Raw genomic sequence first — 15,195 nt, forward strand, 5'->3', positions numbered from 1 at the left:
TTATTTGAAAAGATCTTTACAGATGTTATCAAAGATCTTGAGATGAGAAGATCATCCTGAATTAGCTGAGTGGGCCCTAAATCCAAAGAGAAGTATCCTTATAAGATAGACACACAGAGAAGACACAAAGGTGATGGTGATGTGACGATGTGAGTGATGTGGCCAGAAGCCAAGAAATGCTGGCAGCCACCAGAAGCTGGGAGAGGCAAAGAATTATTCTCCCCAGGGCCCTCTGAGGGAATGCAGCCTGCTGACACCTTGAATTTGGACTTCTGGCCTCCAGAACAGAGGGGAAAAAAAAAAATCACTATTGTTTTAAGCAGCCCAGTTTATGGTAATCTGTTGCAGCAGCCATAGGAAACTAATACACCCTCCAAACCGCATTTTTTTACCCCTTACTTCTGCAGCAAACTCACCAGCTTTCCTAAGCAAAAGAAATCCATAATTATCCTTCAAAAGTACCCCAGCCTCAACCCTCCCCAATCCCCCACAAAAAAAGAGCAATAAGAGAAATTATAAAAAGCATACACAGACAATTCACGATACGAATACAAAGGATTAATAAATAGCTTTTTTTTAAATCTACCTTAGTAATAGTCAAAGAAATACAGATTAAAACATAATGATAGCCCAAAAAAGGAAAATAATGAGAATTAGTGAGGATGTGGAGAAAGTAGAGCCCTCGTGTGTTGACAGTGTGAATGTAAAATGGTGCAGTCACTGTGGAAAACAGTTTGGCAGTTCTTCAAAAGATTAAACACAGAGTTACCATATGACCCAACAATTCCACTCCTGGGTGTATACTCAAACAGGTGTTCCTACAGAACCTTGAACACAAATGCTCACAGCAGCACTATTCATAATAGCCAAAAAGTGGAAACAACCCAAATGTCCATCAAGAGATGGATGAATAAACATTCATATATACAATAATAGCCATATAATGGAAGGAATGAGGTACTAATTTATGCTACAACATGGATAAACCTTGGAAACATTATGCTAAGTGAAAGAAGCCAGTCACAAAAGGCCATATATTATATGATTCCATTTATATGAAATATCCAGAATAGGCAAATTCAAAGAAATGGAAAGCAGATTAGAGGTTGCCGGGGGTTTGGGGGAGGGAGGAATAGGGAGTGACTGTTCAATGAGTACAGGTTTCCTTTTGGGGTGATGAACATGTTATATATATCATAATGGTGATGGCTGCACAATATTGTGAAATGTACTAAATGCCACTGAACTGTGTTAAATGGTTAAAATGGTAAATTTTATGTTATGTGTAATCTACCACCCCCACCAAAAAAAAAAAAAAAATATATATATATATATATATATATATACACACACACACATAAATGATGGCAAGCTAGAAGTGAGCATAAATTGGTATAGCACTTCCAAGAAGAAATTCATCATTACACATGAAATGTGCTTAAAGGTTCATCTAATTTGACTTAATAACTGTCTTACTGTTATATATACTAAAGCAACAGACACACAGATTTGTATAAAGTATACACGTTGTAAAATTATTTATCATTAAAAAGTATAAACAAACCACCCAAGTGCCAAGTAATCATTAAAATTTTACAGTTCACTCATACTTTGGAATCAAATAACAATTAAAATCATGTTTATGAAGAATACTTAATGGCATGAGAAAACTATTCAAGACATATTTAAAAACATGGGAAAATGATCAACATATAATAGTAAATTTAAAAAGCAGGATACAACACTTTTTTTCTCTTATGATCTCAATTTTATAACTCTATATTAGTGTACATATATTTTTTTTCACTGCAAGTGTTTTTGAGGTATTTCCTGAGAATCAAAATATTCCTAAGAGATAAAGTTTCTGCAAATCAATGAGAAAAAGATAAACAACACAACAGAAATATGAACAAAAGGACTGAACAGGTAATTCATTGAAGGAGTAAAACATGAAATACACAAGTGTACATGAAATATATGAAAAGATACTCAGCCTCACAAATAATTAAATTTAGATTAAAACACACATTTTCTTCCCAGCAGATTGAAAACATTTTAGAAAAGCAGTTAATATTTTGTTACAGATGTAGAGAAAAAATTGGTAGAATCGTATTGTTGGTGAGAGGCTAATCTTTTGAAGAGGGCGATTTGGCAATATCTATTAAAACTTAAAATGTACATTATTCCTTGGACTCACAGTCTAGTTTTAGCAATTAATCCCATACAATGACTCCCACAAGTGTAAAAATACTTGTACAAGGGTATTTGATGAAAGAAAAATTTGAATATATTCACCAGAAAGATCTTTGTACTGATGTGGGATACTTTTTAAGATGTTATTTGTAGGACTTCCCTGGTGGCGCAGTGGTTAAGAATCCGCCTGCCAATGCAGGGGACACGGGTTCGAGCCCTGGTCCGGGAAGATCCCACATGCCGCGGAGCAGCTAAGCCCGTGTGCCACAACTACTGAGCCTGCGTGCCACAACTACTGAAGCCCGCGCGCCTGGAGCCTGGGCTCTGCAACAGGGGAAGCCACCGCCATGGGAAGCCCGCGCACCGCAATGAAGAGTAGCCCCCACTTGCCGCAACTAGAGAAAGCCCTCATGCAGCAACAAAGACCCAACACAGCCAAAAATAAATAAATAAATAATAAATTAATTTTTTAAAAAAAGATGTTATTTATAAATATATAGAATGTTATAATTTGAAATAAATCCCCTTTTTACTTCAGCTTGTTTGAATGAGTTTCTATTACTTGTAATTAATTAACTCTTAACTAGGCACAATAAAATTTCAGAAGAATACCTGCTGATATTGAGAAATACTCATGACAGGACATTAAGTGAAAAACAAAATCAAAACATAAAACGTTTACATTTCGCCTTATCACAGTATGTAAAAGTATACACACATACACCCACATATAGTAAAAACTGGAAAGAATATCAGTGATGATTATACACATGTAAACAGATGTAAAAATAAATCAAGCTATATACTTAGAACTTGTGCTTAAGGCAGACTGCAATACAAATTTTTAAAAATTGGAAGGAACTACAAAAAGACATCAAAATGCTACAAGCTTAATTCTGAATAGTCACTCGTGAGTGACTTATTTCTGTACCTTGCTATAATTTCTAAGTTCCCTATAAGAAATATGTACTTTATAATTTAAAGTTTTATTTTTAGAGAGAGAAAATACCACTCCTTACATGGTTGACCTTCAAATATGTTTTTTCCAAACCTCAGAGTCTATAACTTATGTATAGGCCAAAGGTGTTTTTCTACATATTAAATGAGCATTGAACTAATCAATGAATACATAAGAGACCATGTTTTTGTTCAGGGTCACAGCCAGAGCTAAGCCCTCTATAGCAAATTTTGCAAGACATAAACTACAAAGCTAGAGAACAGAACTCTTTCCCTCTCCTGAACCCCAGCAACACCTCATTATCTGCTCCTCGCTTAAGGAACTGATCCTTTTCCACAGCTATTGGTTTATATATGCCTGACTGGTCAGAAGACTATGAGCTCCACAAGAACAGCAACTCTATCTCACACATGTATGCAAACAAGTGTCCCATCACTAAGTTGGTCTTTCAATAACAGAAAGGTATATGGTAGAGGACTTTAGAGACAGGGAAAAGAGGTTCCCAATTCTTGCTATGTGAACTCAAGCATGTTATTTAAATTCTCTGCACTTTAGTTTCCTAATCCGTAAAGCGAGGATAATGTCATTTGGTACCTAGAATTGAAATGTATTCACTAAACAATAAATAGCTATTAATTTAGTTATCAGGGATTGAACAGCTTACTCTAGCCTCATTCCTTGCCTGTGTTCCCCATTAACTACAGTGTACTTGTGAGTGGGATGGTCAGCTGAGGCTAGTACAAAAGTGGGTAAACAAAGCTAACTGGTCCTTACCAAGACTGACTCAATGACCCTGGCCTTATTAAATTCATCACACTCATAACCAACTGAGCTAAGCAGCCAACAGAGCTAGACCAGGAGACCAACAATCCTCCACAAAACACTAAGCATTCTTCTAGAAGATAAAACTACAAATGCTTAAATACCAACTTTCCACACAATAAAAGTGCAGTGGAAAGAATGTGTTTCACAGAGATGTGAGAAAATGGGGGCAAAAGAAGAATACTAGGTTAATTACTTAGCAAAGAAAGGGATTAAATACCATTTGAACATACAGAACCTCAGAGTTAAGCAAAACTGTATGGATGTCAGTTTAGCAGGTAATACTTCTAGGTATTTGTTTTATTTTTCCCAATAAGAGATTGTGATCCTAAGTCCACGGGACTGGTTAAATAAACTAAAACTAGATTCATTAAAAAAAAAAAGGTTCATCTGAACTATTATAAAATTTAGCTTTATATATTAAAAATTACAAAATAATCACAGTGCAATACAAAATGCCTCTCCCATCACCATCTTACCTCTAAATCTGACGTTGACCCTCAGCTTTTTGAGTATGGGTAAACAATCATTGCTACTCTTCTCCTCTACAGACCCCACCTTCTTTATTACTTAGCACTTAGAAAAGTTGTGGAAGTCTGGCTTCTTTAAGTTCTAAAAAGTTAAGTACTATGCCTTATATCAGAAAAAAATATATATAGGATTACATACAATTCTTTGAAAATCTGAATAAGCAGCCTTTACCTTTTCATAATTAATACAAATCTTTATCAAATACCTACTATGTAAAGCATTTCTTCTAGCAAAGCTCAGAAATTTGTCTACCTGACTCTGGGACAAGAGAAGTTATAATACAGTTCTGTCATTTTTAAATTTGTATAATGACCTATGGTTTTTATAATCAGGAAAAAAAATTTTAATGTAATGGTCATTGTCAAAGACTCCAGGGAAGGGACTTCCCTGGTGGTCCAGTGGTTAAGAATCCGTCTTGCAATGCAGGGGACATCGGTTTGATCCCTGGTCAGGGAACTAAGATCCCACATGCCATGGGGCAACTAAGCCCATGCTCCACAACTAATGAGCCCGTGCGCCACAACTAATGAACCTGTGTGCCACAACTAGAGAGAAGCCCACACACTGCAACAAAGGGCCCATGCGCTGCAACAAAATATCCCGCGTGCCACAACTAAGACCTGATGCAGCCAAAAAATAAATAAATAACTATTTTTTTTAATTAAAAAAAAAAAAGACTATGGGGAAAACAAGAAAAGAGACATTTAACTTACTCAAAATAAAACCTCTGGTTTTCTTCAACAATATAACAATAATTAATACCTATCTTCATGACATTGTTAGAAAGCCGTTATTCTAAAACTACAAAAATAAAGAAAAAAAGGACACCAGAGATGACACAACTGAGAAAGGAACCAATTATTTTGACATTCCTGGAGAGTAATTCTAATGTATTACTGTTTTTAATGAATGTAATTTGTTGTAAATTGGGTTTATCCACTTATAGATCATGGCTTATGATTGTTATTTCTAAATCATTTCCTTCTCTGTCTTCCTGACTTTAAAAATCCTGTAAGTTTCTTTACAATAGCCAGGTCATGGAAGCAACCTAAATGCCCATCGACAGACGAATGGATAAAGAAAATGTAGTACATATATACAATGGAATATTACTCAGCCATAAAAGGAACGAAATTGGGTGATTTGTAGAGACGTGGATGGATCTAGAGACTGTCATACAGTGTGAAGTAAGTCCGAAAGAGAAAAACAAATATCGTATATTAACGCATATATGTGGAACCTAGAAAAATGGTACAGATGAACCGGTTTGCAGGGCAGAAATAGAGACACAGATGTAGAGAACAAAACGTATGGACACCAAGGGAGAAAGTGGCAGGGGAGGTGGTGGTGGTGGGATGAATTGGGAGATTGGGATTGACATGTATACACTAATATGTATAAAACAGATAACTAATAAGAACCTGCTGTATAAAAAAATAAATAAAATAAAATTCAAAAAAACAAAAAATCCTGAAAGTTTCTTAGTTGCTTCCCATTACCTTTCATTATAAAGAATATGGTAAATCAGAAGTCACAGCCAGCACCCAACAACAACCACAAAAAGATGCAACCTGCAGGCTACACTGAGGGATTTCTGAGGTTAGTAGGTACAACCCTCTTTTTTTTCTTTTCAAAGAAAACAGACCTCAGACAAACAGCATAAAACATCCTGAAACAGCCACACAAAGAACAGAACTTCTTAGAAACAAAGCCTCAGTAACTATTTGGTCTAAGAAAAACATTTCCAGAACTGATAAGAATGGGGAGACAGGAAAATATATATATAAAAAATAACAACCAGCCTTAACTACAATTCAAAAAACGAGTGACCTGACTCCTCCCCTGACAGAGTTCCTCTACTGCATTGTGAGTTGGGGACTGATCAAAGAGGCCATGCCACAGCTCTGCTACTCAATGATTAAGCCATTGCTTCAGTATTCCCAAATCTATCATTTTAAAAGAATAATCTCGGGAATTCCCTGGCGGTCCAGTGGTTAGGACTCTGGGCTTTCATTGCTGAGGGCTCAGGTTCAATCCCTGGTCGGGGAACTAAGATCCTGAAAGCCGCATGATGCAGCCAAAAAAAAAAAAGAATAATCTCATCACTGGTGAGACAGCAGACAGAAGACCTGGATTCTAACAGTTCTTTCTAACTTTCTGGGTAACAGTGGACAAAAAATTATATTTTCAAATGGGACTGAAAATATTAAAAACTGTTTAAAAACTATTAAATCATTTACAAATATTAATCATTACCATCTGTCAAAAGTGGTGGCTGGACTATCTCAGATCTAGCTCTGACAGTTTTTGATTCTGTGACCAATATAAATGAATGCACACTTATATTATGTTTTGCCACCTAGAAGTAGTTTAGAAAACAAGAAATCCCACACTCACAGAGGGATGAAGCTTAATAAGAGGAACCTCCAGGGGCTTCCCTGGTGGCACAGTGGTTAAGAACCTGCCTGCCAATGCAGGGGACACAGGTTCGAGCCCTGGTCCGGGGAGATCCCACATGCCATGGAGCAACTAAGCCCGTGCACCACAACTACTGAGCCTGCGCTCTACAGCCTGCAAGCCACAACTACTGAGCCCATGTGCTGCAACTACTGAAGCTCGCACGGCCTAGAGCCCGTGCTCCGCAACAAGAGAAGTCACCGCAATGTGAAGCCTGCGCACCGCAACGAAGAGTAGCCCCCGCTCACCACAACTAGAGAAAGCCCGCATGCAGCAACGAAGACCCAATGCAACCAAATATAACTAATAAATTAATTAACTAATTTAAAAAAAAATAAAAATAAATTTAAAAAAAAGAGGAACCGCCACACATCTCCCTGCTCTCAGCCTCTCAGCACTCCATGAAAACATTTTAGACTAATGCAGCTAGTTCAGCCCATTCAGTAGACCACAGATGGCCTAGCAAAATTTTGACCTGAATTGCCCATCACACTAATGAACGAAACAAACAAACAGGAATTACTAACCTGGCTCTCTTTAACAAGAAACTATGCTAGATCCCGTGGATGACCATCAAGCAAATATCCTAAGTATAACATTTGAGAAACTTGATGGTCTAAACCATAGCTGTTCCCATCTAACTTCCTGGAGCCATACCCAACCCCTTGGAAGCACACTTGGAAGAAAATAGCTTGAAAGCTAGCACGTGCCCTCATTTTCCACCACGACAGGACTCTGACACTCAAAAACCCAGTCCAGGGTTCTGTATACTCCAAACTAAAATCAGTCATCACAAACATATGGAACATAGACATTTGACCAGTAACTGCCTCACTTAATAACTTTTGAGAACTAAACCTAAAAATCTGGCAACGATAGTCTCTGTGTAATCACTGAATTCCACAAGAAGTCACCAGCTTCTAAAGGGCAAGGCTTTCTCTCTTTTACTAGGTCCTATGCCATATCAGCAGTAACCTAAAACATATCAAGTATAGGTTCCCTCATGTGTACCTGGGTTCCTGAGAGACCTCTAAGACCACCTGACAGTAATTCAAATCCAGGGATGGCAACAGGAATTGAGAAGCCAAGCCAAGTACAAGTACACCTTCCACTAGAGTTAGCAAAAAAAACAAGCTTATAAAAGGATATAGGACTGGAAATGGGTATTGCCGAAGGAGGCCCTAGGCAAAGAAAACTTTATTTATAATCTAGTACAGAAGGAAGGAAGGGCGGAACAGAGTCTAAGAGAATTTGGTTTAAGCACGAAACACAGTGACTCGGGATTTCCTCCTAAGAAGAGAGGAACAGAGCCCCATTGTTATTAAAGTAAAATCCACTTACCTTCAATGTAATCCTCCCTACCTGAGAGAGCGTGAAGTAGGGTGCTCTTATGTTAAAAATATAGCCTCTCCAACTAAATTTAGCATATAATTTTAAATCGCCTTGGGGCTGCTCTGTAATTGTTTTCTGTGTGCTAGTAGTGTCTCCTCTTGACTTCTTATTTGCTCTACCTTATAAAAGGAAACACATGACCTAACTTAGGAAATCTCCCCCTTCTACCCTGAACTCTGGAAGTATCCACAGATGCCTGAGGTAAGCTACCAGGATTTGAGTTTTGCTTCAGCTAGGAGTCTGAGCTTCAGAGCAGGGATGCCTTTATAAAATGATCATGAGAGAATCTGTGCTGAATTGACCAGATTGGTAGAGGAAAATAAAAATTAAGGTTATTTCAAATTGACTCCCTGTTTGAAACTGGCTCATCAAACTTTTTATACCCACTTCATCTCTGAGAAGAGATAACTTTTTTTTTTTCTTTTAAATCAGATATCCTTCTTAGTCATCAAGAATATGCAAATCAAAACCACACTGAGATACCCACTAGATACCCACTTTACACCCACTAGGATGCCCATGAGCAAAAAGATAATAAGTGTTGGTGAGGATACAGAGTGTGGAACCCTCAAACACTGCTAGTGGGAATGAAAACCGGTGCAGCTGTTTTGGAAAACAGTCTGCAATTTCTCAAAAGGTTAAACATAGAATTGCCATATGACCCAGCTATTCCACTCCTAGGTATATACCTAAGAGATATGAAAACATATGTCCACACAAAAATATGTACACAAATGTTTACAGTAGCATTATTTATAATAACCAAAAAGTATATAAATAACCCAAATGTCCATCAACTTATGATAAGTAAAATGTGGTATATTTATACAATATCATTCAGACATAAAAAGAAATGATATACTGATACATGCTACAACATAGATGAACCTTTAAAACATGCTAGGTGAAAGAAGCCAATCACAAAAGACCATACATCGTATGATTCCATTTATATGAAATATCCAGAATAGACAAATCCATAAAGATCAAAGGTAGATTACTGGTTCCCAATCAACCTACTGCCCTCAAACTCTCTTCTTTCTCCAACTCATCAGCACCTGTTTTTACGAAATTATAAGTACAATAACAAAAATAACTTTCATTTTAATAAAAGGTCTAGAAGGATCTATATTAAAATGTTAACTACTATGAAGAGATTAAGTTTTTCTTATTATCATGGATGTGAAGAATAATGATGTGAACTAGTACTGATTTGGTGATAAGAAAATAAAAGTTTTTTCACCCAAGGAGGAAAAAAGGAAAGTAGATTAGTGGTTGCTTAGAGCTGGGGCGTTAGGGAGTTGGAAGGATATGGGAAGTAACTGCTAAAGGGTATAGGTTTTGGGGGAAGAGTGATGAAAATATTCTAAAATTGATTTTAGTCATGCTTTCACAACTCTGAATATACTAAAAAACACTGAATTGTGTACTTTAAATAAAATTAAATCTCAATAAAGATTTTTTATATATTAGAAAGATAAGACACATATATAAGTGATAAAGCAACTGGAGCAAAATGTTAACAGTGAATCTGGAAAAAGGATGTACTGAAGTTCTTTGTACCATTCATGTCAACGTTTGGTGTGAAATTACATTAAAAGAAAAAGCTAGGCTTCCCTGGTGGCGCAGTGGTTGGGAATCTGCCTGCCAACGCAGGGGACACGGGTTCGAACCCTGGTCTGGGAAGATCCCACATGCCACGGAGCAAATAGGCCCGTGAGCCACAACTACTGAGCCAGTGTGCCACAACTACTGAAGCCCGCACGCCTAGAGCCCATGCTCCGCAACAAGAAAAGCCACTGCAATGAGAAGCCCGTGCACCACAACGAAGAGTAGCCCCCACTCGCCTCAACTAGAGAAAGCCCGCGCGCAGCAACGAAGACCCAACGCAGTCAAAAATAAATAAAATAAACAAATTTTTAAAACTATATTAAAAAAGAAAAAGCTAAAAAAAATTAAGATCTCTCTCTTGATAATCATGCACAGTATTCTTGCTTAACATGAAACGGAAACCTGCACCAGACAAGACTGCCATGTCTGCTACTGCCCCTGCCAGACAAGTATTTTACTTGTCTCCCCCACACTCATCAAACTACTGCAAAGCATGCAAAGCATCACTCAAGTAAGAGAAAAGAAGGATAAAACGTGGCAAGGGAGACAAATATTCTCCAACTTTCTCAGAGCCTCAGTTTCCTCATCTGTAAAATCAGAAGGTTATATAGTCTCTAAGAGAGCTTCCATGTTTGACATTCCGTGATTCTGTTGTTCTAATTTCATTGCCCAATATAGTTAAGGAGAAGTAGGATCTGACCAGTCCTCTGGCTTTCCTGGACAGGGAGCATTTTTTCTCTCTTCTAATGATGACATTAAGAGATGATTTCAGGGTACGTCAGTGTTCTAAGCAGGTTCATACAGGACACTGGCCAGTTTCTCAACTATCTATGTTCCTAAGCCCTCTCTTCGATTCTTGGCAAGACCCACCACTCAGAGCCTGGGAAACTGCAGTAGTGGATGCATAAACCTAGGATACTTATATCTCAATGCTGGGTGCAGGTCAGTGCAGAGGAACGTAAAGATTCCATAGTAAGAAATAGCTTACTAGCATTCTGGAAACTTAACTCTCAGGCAGAGATAGGGAAAGTAAACTCAGGACTCCCATGTCATGGTAAACCTTCTCCTGCAGTTACCTGGTGGTGACCATAAGAAGAAAAAGGGAAAATGAAGATGCCCAGAACACCCATCCATCAAAGAGGCAGAAAGAGGGACTGGACTCTACTACCATCTGCCTCCCCACTTAGAATGGGCCAACAATAACGAAAAATGAAAATCAAAAACGTTTTTTCCAGATTTGCTTATCTCCTTGACAAACTCAAAAAGCTAACAAGCAGATACCATTTCCTAAAGTTGGCTAGACTTCTGCTTCACCAATAGATTACCTTTCTCTCCTTCAACCCAAAGTACTCCCTCAACTAACCAGAAGAGAAAACAAAATTAATTTTCATATCTTCCTCTGTTCCTTGCACAACAAATAACTACATGACTTGCCTAAATGCTTAAGTCTAGAGGAAAGGGGAGAGGTGACACGGAGAGACTCCTATAAATTCAATGATCAGAGTCTACATTCAACACAGCAAGCTCTATGCTTATTGCTGCAAACAGAAAAAAATGAATCTTAACCTTTCTCCATAAAGCCAGAAGGAACACTGAGCATCTTTGATCTGCTTGTTCTGGATTCACTCCTAGAGTATAGAAGCTATCTGATGTATATAACTTAATTTGCTTGGAGAGAACATAGACTCCTTGGTACCTCCCTAGAGAACCTGGGTGCAATTCACAATTTCCTATAGTTTCATTTACCATGACATCATCAGTTTAGGAGCTATAAGGCAGAGAGAAAATGCACCCTGGAGAGTCTCAAGACTGACCCGCAAAGAGCTATTTGTATTCTGTTTTGTTTTCCTCAAAGATTCCCTCTGGGTAGTCCAGATTCCCCTATCAACCCACCAGAAATGAAATGAAGGAAAAGAAGAAATCCTTCAATCAGTGCTTATTCTAACAAAGGCCACCTATTGAATAAATAGTCTTGGCATTCCACTACTGCAACCACACTTAAAAAGACAGAAAGGGCTTCCCTGATGGCGCAGTGGTTAAGAATCCGCCTGCCAATGCAGGAGACACGGGTTCGAGCCCTGGTCAGGGAAGATCCCACATGCCGCAGAGCAACTAAGCCTGTGCACCACAACTACTGAGCCTGTGCTCTAGAGCCCGCGAGCCACAACTACTGAGCCCGCGCGCCACAACGGCTGACCGCAACTAGAGAAAGCCCGCGCGCAGCAAGGAAGACCCAACGCAGCCAATACATACATACATACATATATACATAAATAAATAAAATTTAAAAAAAAAAAAGACAGAAAAATACCTTTCCTTACACATTTTATACAGCTCATCCCCCCCTTCTTTATTCTCTCAATAAGTTTTCACAGGTATATAATTTGAGCTTGCTGAAAAGCCACATAATTAACAGTTATTCACTAAAAGAGAATTAACCTTTTGAGAGTCTACTTGATGAGACACTTTTTATTTACATTCTCTTTTTCATAGATGAGGACCCCAGCAGAGTTATCTAACTTGGCCCCCAGTCACAGAGTTAGTCAACAGCAGAGCAAGAATGTTTAACCCCAAAACCCATGCTCTCACTGACAAATCACTTCCCGGCTCCACTCCTAAGTTTTACCATTTGCAAAACACTCTCTTTATTTTTGAAAATCGAATGTCTATATAATTTAATAGACACTTAAAAGCACAACATAAAAATAACACTGGTTTATTCCACCAATTTAAAGTTTCTTTTACTGGGGAGAACTGTGTCATTTTTAGTCTTTCTCAACATGTTAGTGTTTTCTAAAGACCCAGCCAAGCAATGAGATGCAGTTTAGTGTCACAAGAGGAGCACTGGATCAAAGTCAAGCAATTAACTAGCAGGACATAGGCCCTACTGTCCTTCCTGGGCCTCATTTTCCTCTCTGAGGTCCCTTCTAGCTCCAGTACCATGAACTGAATTCCAACAACTATTGATACATCCCAAAGTCACAAATTTAACAAATAGGAAACACACATGAAAAATTAACATCAGTATTATAAAAATTTGAAGACCTAAAAAAGTGAACTTAAAACTACCCCCAACAAGAGGCCTAGTATTAACTGTATTACTGCTTCATGATTTTTTCTCCACCTGCTATTGATTTGAGGAAATAGTGTATTTGCTCTGACCTTGTTAAAGGTCATTAATTTACCACTTTTTTAAACGTCCATTTTGACAAATTGGACAATCTAAAAGAAATGGATAAATTTCTAGAAACGTACAACCTACCAAGACTAAATCATGAGACAATAGAAAATCTGAGCAAACCAATAATGAGTAAGGAAATTGAATCAGTAATCAAAAACCTCCCAACAAGAAAAACCAAGGACCAGATGGTATCCCTAGTGAATTCTACCAAACATTTAAAGAAGAATTAACATCAATCTTTGTCAAACTCTTCCAAAAAACTGAAGAGGTCAGAACACTTCCAAACTCATTTTACGAGGCCACTCTGATACCAAAGCCAGGTAAGGACACGACAAGGAAAAAAAACTATAGGCCAGTATCCCTGATGAATATAGGTGTAAAAATTCTCAATAAAATATTAACAAACCAAATTCGATAACACATTAAAAGGATCATACACCACGACCAAGGGGGATTTATCCCTGGGATTTAAGAATGGTTCAACATATGCAAATCAATAAATGTGATACAACACATTTTTAAAAAAAAAAGAAGTCCATTTCGAAGTACGCACCTTTTTTTTTTTTTCATAAGAAACACTGAAATTTTTCTGATGGGGGGAAAAAAAACCCACACAAAACCTGTCCTGTCATCTCTGAAGCAAAGTAAAATTAGTCAACAGGATAATCACCTTCAGGAGAGAAACTTTACAGTAAACACATCATGATAGAACAGTAGAAAGGAGTATCTCTCATCAAATCAGGATGACACAACAAACCTCCACCCACATGAAACCTGCAAACTGGACACTCCAGACAAAAACTTTTCCAAACCTTGAGATTCAAAGGCTCCAATGACGGTGCAGTGGAGTTCGCGGGGATTTTACAACTCTGACACCGGTGCAGTGGAATTCATAGGATTTTACAATTCTGACACTCTTGGGCAATTAGTGCCAAATCTGATCTGGGCCCTATCTTCACTTCCCCACCACTACCCTTCGAAAGATGACTTGAGAAGCATCACTACGCAACCCAGGCTCTCCAACTAGGCTGCTGCCCTTTTATTCACAAATGACGCTGGCCTCATAAAGGACATAAATTATTTTCAATAAAAAGGCACGGCCCCGGGATACAAGCCCTTTCTAGATGTAAGGGAGTTCTCACCCTCCTTGGTGTGGCCCAAGTTCACTTTATTACTTCACGTCCCATCAACCCAGGGGGCCCAGCCCAGCGCTGGGTTAGAACGGTTTTGAGGAACTGCAATCACAGGCTTCTTGGGAAGAGGCCAGATAAACTCACCAAGTTTTTGGTTTGTTTGTTTTTTTTTAAGTCTGGGTGGAACTTACTTTCACCAGGACGTGGGATATCTTCTTCCCTCCCTAATGGGTGTTCGAGGACAAGCTTCCCTTTATTTTATACTAAGTCACTCAACCTTCACCAGACTGTGAAGACAACCCTTCTCTCCTCCTCGTCCGGGAGGATCTGGCCACAGCTCAGCGGGGAGCAGGGGCCGTTCAGAACCCTCAAGGCTCAGAGCCCCTCGCCCGTTTCCCCTCCTCCAGAGAGACGCCCCCTACGCCGCGCCCGCCCTGGGTCCTTCCGACCGACCCTCGCCCTGCTCCCGGGACAAAGCGGAGGTGGGGTGGTTTCCTCGGGGGTCCCCGGCGGCCGCGGGTTAGCAGCCCGGGCTCAGCGCGCACTTACCCGACAGCTCGTCCGGCTCCAGCCCGGTCTCAGTGTCCAGCCCGCAGATGACAAAGTAGTCGGCGAAGCGACTGGGCGCCGAGCCCCCTCCGCCGCCGCCGCCGCTCATGGCGCCGGGGCCGAGCCGGGCCGGGCCGTGCGGAGCGCGGAGCCCCCGCACCGGGCGCCCGCCCGCCCTCAGGCCGCCCCTCCCGCCGCCGCCGCCGACGCTACCGCGGCTCCGGCCGCCGCCCCCGGCCTTGGCCCGGTCCCCGCGGCCGCCGCGGCTGCCGTGACGGGGCAGGGGGGCACCGGGCCGCCCCGCGCCGCATCCTGGACGCCTTCCCCTCCGCGCCGCCGCCGCCGCCAGCCGAGAGCGCCGCGGCCGG

The 15,195-nt window shown here is 39.8% G+C and overlaps 1 protein-coding gene across 1 annotated transcript in view; it reads right to left on the reverse strand.

Annotated features, from left to right (window-relative positions):
* DENND5A (DENN domain containing 5A) overlaps positions 1-14,978 on the reverse strand; it is a 108,221-nt gene extending 93,243 nt beyond the window's left edge. Inside the window, exon 1 of the mRNA XM_061201438.1 lies at positions 14,828-14,978. Within this exon, the coding sequence (XP_061057421.1) occupies positions 14,828-14,936 (109 nt within the window). The 5' untranslated portion in view covers positions 14,937-14,978. The remainder of the gene's footprint in view (positions 1-14,827) is intronic.
* Positions 14,979-15,195: the final 217 nt, after the last annotated feature.

The sequence above is a fragment of the Eubalaena glacialis genome, chromosome 10, assembly GCF_028564815.1.
Source record: "Eubalaena glacialis isolate mEubGla1 chromosome 10, mEubGla1.1.hap2.+ XY, whole genome shotgun sequence".
In the NCBI taxonomy this organism is placed as follows: Eukaryota; Metazoa; Chordata; class Mammalia; order Artiodactyla; family Balaenidae; genus Eubalaena; species Eubalaena glacialis.